Below are 4,875 nucleotides of genomic sequence, written 5' to 3' on the forward strand. Positions count from 1 at the left end.
AGATCCCAAAAAACTTTTTTGAGAGGGGTATTTTAAGATTGAAGAATGAAACCTTAAGTAGAGGAATTATTTTCCTTTTTGTTGTTTGAGTAACAACATGATTCTTTCAAATTCTTTAAAATTTTGACGAAATTAGATAAAATATATTCTGTCTTAATTTTGTCAATCCAAACCATATAAATTTACGAAATTTATTTGTACTCTATTATTTTACTCTAACCACTCGGTTTTTTTTTTTTTTTGTTTATCCTGAGAAAGACTTGCAATTTAAAAAGAAAAAAGTTCAAAGCAAAATCATTAATGTAACAAATCTAACACACCCTAAAATAGAAATTCAAACTTCATGTAATAAAATAAAAAATATTATATTTACACTAAAAATAATGCTATACATTTTAAATTTTTTTTGTTAATCAAGTCTAATTAAATTGGTCTAACATAATAAAAATTAGCTATGACTAGTATTATTATAAATCTTATTATTTAATTTAATTAGATTTAGTTTGTTAAAAATTTTAACTGTGTAATATTACTCTTACACTAAAAATCAATCACTAAATTATTTTTACACTAAAAATTAATCATTAAATTAATTATTATATATTTATTTATAAATACATATATTATTTAACTTATTTTTAATATATCTTTTATATTTTAATATATGCCCTATATAAATAACTAATTTAGTAGTTAATTTTTAGTATGCACTTAGTATAATTTCTGTAAAATACATGAGACCAATTACACAAGTAGGCCACACGTTGTTGTTACTTGTTTCTGCCTAGCTTATATATATATAAGCTCATTTCGCTTTCTATGCATACTATTATTTTTCTCTTAATAACCTTGACCATGTGATGATGAATCATGGAATACCCGCGATCTTATAGTAGCTCCTCCTCATCTTCTCATTATTTCAACAACCATCTTCAACAGCAACAAGAAGAAGAAGAAGAGAGACTAAACTCAGTTACTTCTCTTAATTACTCACAATCCCATTATCACCCTTCCACAGCCGCATACCACCACTGCCTCGCCACTCTCAAAGGCCACACTTCTTCCTACGTCTCCTCCCTAACTCTTTCTGGAAACTTCCTCTATACTGGCTCTTCGGATCGTGAAATCAGATCATGGGACCGCTCCCTTCTCCAATCCGAATTTGACCACCAACACCAGCACTCAAGTTCAGCCGCCAACATGGTACTTGCCGGAAAAGGTACTCTGCTATATATTATGAAGCAACACTTAATTATCTTCACACACACATACGTATTTTTACACGAATCAGACAATGTTATCTTTCATCAAATTTGTAAAGTGAAAAAATGAGAATGTTACCCTTGAATTAATTAAGATAATAGGATCCACCTATAGTATAAATTATAAATTTAATAGTGGTTAACGCCTTATTCTATCACTTTATAATTCTCCTCATTTTATAAGATCTTTACAAGGCAGTCCGCTTCAAAAGATAATTCGTATATCTTGATTTTTCAAATTTTAACTAATTAGTGATTATTCAAATTTTATTTTTTAAAAAATATAAAATCAATCATTATTAGTTATAGTTGTTTAAAGTTGGTACATAAGAGTTGTTTACTTATATTTTTTTTCGTATATTAATTTTACAACACAGGAGCTGTGAAGTCACTAGTAGTTCAATCAGACATGCTCTTTAGCGCTCATCAAGACCACAAAATCCGGGTCTGGAAGATAAGAAGCCACGACAATGAAGCGCATAATCAGAAATGTACTCGAGTAGCGACGCTCCCCACGCTCGGGGACCGCGCCACCAAGGTGCTGATTCCCAAGAACCATGTCCAGATACGGAGGCACAAGAAGTCCACTTGGGTTCACCACGTCGACACCGTTTCCGTCCTCGCCTTGTCCGGCGACGGCGCCCTGCTTTACTCTGTTTCGTGGGACAGGACAATCAAAATCTGGAGAACAAGGGACTTTACATGTTTGGAATCGGTTAGCAACGGCACTCTCATACAAAAATATTTCATTTTCATCATCACTCGTGTATGCAAAACTCGTGTGTCGCATCATATTGATTTTCAGTGTATCAATATTATTTTATAAAATTGAATTAATTCAACAAAATTACAAAAAATCCAACAAAACTACTTAATAAGCTATTTTCAGACTAATCCAATCTCTAAGGATACTAATTAACTTGTATCTTTTATATTAAATTAGTGGTTCTTAAATCTTTTCCATAAAAAAAATATTAGAGAATTATCAAAATTTATTATTTTTTGTCATTAATTAAATATTAATATTTAAAAATATAGAATAAAATATATTAATAAATTATTAAATTAAAGAAATTGAATTAATAGTTAAATATATTGATAGGTGAACAACGCACACGAGGACGCCATAAACGCAATGGCGGTTTCCACAAATGGACTTGTTTACAGTGGTTCAGCGGATAAGAAGATCAAGGTGTGGAAGAGAGTGGAAGGAGAAAAGAAACACATTCTAGTGGACATCTTAGAGAAGCACAACTCAGGGATAAATGCCTTGGCTCTCAGCTGTGATGAAACTCTCTTGTATTCAGGTGCATGTGACAGGTCAATATTGGTTTGGGAGAAAAGAGAGGCGGTGGAAGAAGAAGAAGAAGAAGGAGCGTATAATGGTAAAATGGTAGTGGTTGGTAAACTGAAAGGGCACACCAAGTCCATATTGTGCCTTGCTGTGGTGTCTGATTTGGTGTGTAGTGGTTCTGCTGACAAAACAATTAGGGTGTGGAGGAAGGGTAATAATAACAATGAATATTCTTGTTTGGCTGTTCTGGAAGGGCATAATGGTCCAGTTAAGTGCTTGACTACGGTCGTTGATGACTGTAATAATAATGATGGTGATCCATGTGATGAAGGTTCTTCTTTTCTAGTCTATAGTGGCAGCTTGGATTGTGATGTTAAGGTGTGGAAGATTTTTGTTCCTCCACTCTAAATTATTCTATAATAGGACATGTAATTCTTCCTTTTCTGACTTTTTGGTACATTAAATGTATGATTTTGAGCACCCTCCCTTTTTCTTTCAATTCTTTATTTTATTTTATTTTATCTGCTTATGTTCCCAGTCCTGACCCTTTATTTGTCTCTTAAGAGTTTAGCAGAGTTTAATTCTCATTCATTGCATTGATTGAAGTACAATATCTGGTACTAGAGTGCTATATCGTGTTTCTTTTTGTGAGTGTAGTGTGTAGAAACCAACTTTAAAGAAGGATCAGAGATGAAGGAAAGCAAAATGAACAGAATAATAATAAGAAACGGAAAAAGAAAATCTCGAAATTTGTATCCGAAAGAATAGAGAATATGTAGATGCATGAACTTAGTGTATAGCAATTTTACTGGTAATTTTATCTCTTTTGACTGGAAAACTGTGCGTGGAAATGAATTAACCAAGCAGATGATAGACGATTCTAGATGTTCACTGATAGCCTAATATGATTTTATGTGTTCAGCACGTTAATGCGCAAGCGCAACACGATATTGTATTGTATTTTATTTCTTTACGCCTAACTCAGAATTATTATTTAAATTAGTTTTTACTTTACACCAACAATTATATATTGTGCATGTTTGGGCGCCATTATTTTGTTAAAAAAAGATTTTTTTTCAATGAAAAAAGATCTTTTTTTATTTTTTAACGTGTTTGACAAATTTCTAGTAGTAAAAGTAAAAGCACTAGTAAAATAAAAAAAAGATCTTTTTTGAGAAGCTGTAATTTACATCTTTTTTTAAAAGATCTTTTTTCCTTAAAAAAAAGATGTTTTTCATGTAATAAATAAACAAAAAAGTATTTTTATATTATTATACACAAACATAATTGATTGATAAAAAGACCTTTTTACATGAGATATCCAAACATAAAATTACTTTTACTTCTCTATAAGATCTTTTAAAAAAAGATAACTCAAAAAAAAGATCTTTTCTTAGAAACTCACCCAAACAAGCCCATTGAATCAGTAGAATTAGAAATTCAAATTAAAAGTTCAAAGATTAACCAATAGTTAACTGAAATTAAATAAAATATAATAAATAATATATATTTATATATTCAATATATAATTTAAAAAAAATGATTTTTTTGTGATTTATTATCTTAAATAATTGCTAAAAATAATATTAGTTCGACCAATTAATTAGATTTTAATTAGTTTACTGTCAAATAATTTTACTTTAAATGAAACCAGTCTGGTGATGACCGATTCTTAATTAACTGGGTCAAATCAATCGATTTAATTCAGTTCTCAAAATCATACTTTACACATAACTCTTCCAACAACAATTCTCTTATGACTATCTTTCTGCAGTTGCTAGCCAAAATAATTAAAAAGAAACCTTAAACTTGATATACAAAAATTGGCTTTTTTGTTTTAAATAAAAATGTTCATATTTCCCAATTTAAATATCTAGGAGTTTTTGTGTAGCTCAAAGCAGAATTCTTAAGTTATCATGCAAAACTAGAATGGCTAATACTTTAAAAAAGAAGACGAAATTAGAGAGAAATGAACAAAAGTAGAATTGTGTTTAGTATATACTAACATGTATAATTGAGTATCATATAGCAAGACCAGGACAACTTTCTTGCAACTAGTAAGCTAAATCAGGCCCATGTAGTGTTTGTGTTAATCCATGAATGGTTTTGTATGCAGTATTTTGTGCTATAAAAGGAGGTTGGATCAGATCAACTGTGTCTTACAAAATGCAGTTAGAAATAAATTGTCAAAATAGAATTGTCTCATGGCTCCCTCTTGAGTTAAAGCCAAAGTAATAATAATAATTATTCTCACATTAGGTCGAATTATAAGGTTATAGACTCGATCAAAGTCAATTTTTTTTTAAAAAACTGTTTGGA

At 30.3% G+C, this 4,875-nt stretch overlaps 1 protein-coding gene across 1 annotated transcript; it reads left to right on the forward strand.

Annotated features, from left to right (window-relative positions):
• The first annotated feature begins 821 nt into the window (after positions 1-821).
• Positions 822-3,036, forward strand: LOC112750679 (protein JINGUBANG). Its single transcript, XM_025799491.3, has 3 exons — positions 822-1,219; positions 1,640-1,977; positions 2,365-3,036. Exons 1-3 carry the CDS (start codon positions 871-873, stop codon positions 2,962-2,964), a joined length of 1,287 nt encoding a protein of 428 aa, XP_025655276.1. The 5' UTR covers positions 822-870; the 3' UTR covers positions 2,965-3,036.
• The last annotated feature ends 1,839 nt before the right edge of the window (positions 3,037-4,875 follow it).

The sequence above is a fragment of the Arachis hypogaea genome, chromosome 15 (genome assembly GCF_003086295.3).
Source record: "Arachis hypogaea cultivar Tifrunner chromosome 15, arahy.Tifrunner.gnm2.J5K5, whole genome shotgun sequence".
Classification (NCBI taxonomy): Eukaryota; Viridiplantae; Streptophyta; class Magnoliopsida; order Fabales; family Fabaceae; genus Arachis; species Arachis hypogaea.

Excerpts from the sequence above, each read along its gene's own strand:
- LOC112750679 (XM_025799491.3), top strand. The coding sequence starts at position 871 with ATGGAATACCCGCGATCTTATAGTAGCTCCTCCTCATCTTCTCATTAT. Across the intron at positions 1,220-1,639 it reads CATGGTACTTGCCGGAAAAG|GAGCTGTGAAGTCACTAGTA; the intron begins GTACTCTGCTAT and ends TTTACAACACAG. Across the intron at positions 1,978-2,364 it reads ACTTTACATGTTTGGAATCG|GTGAACAACGCACACGAGGA; the intron begins GTTAGCAACGGC and ends ATATATTGATAG.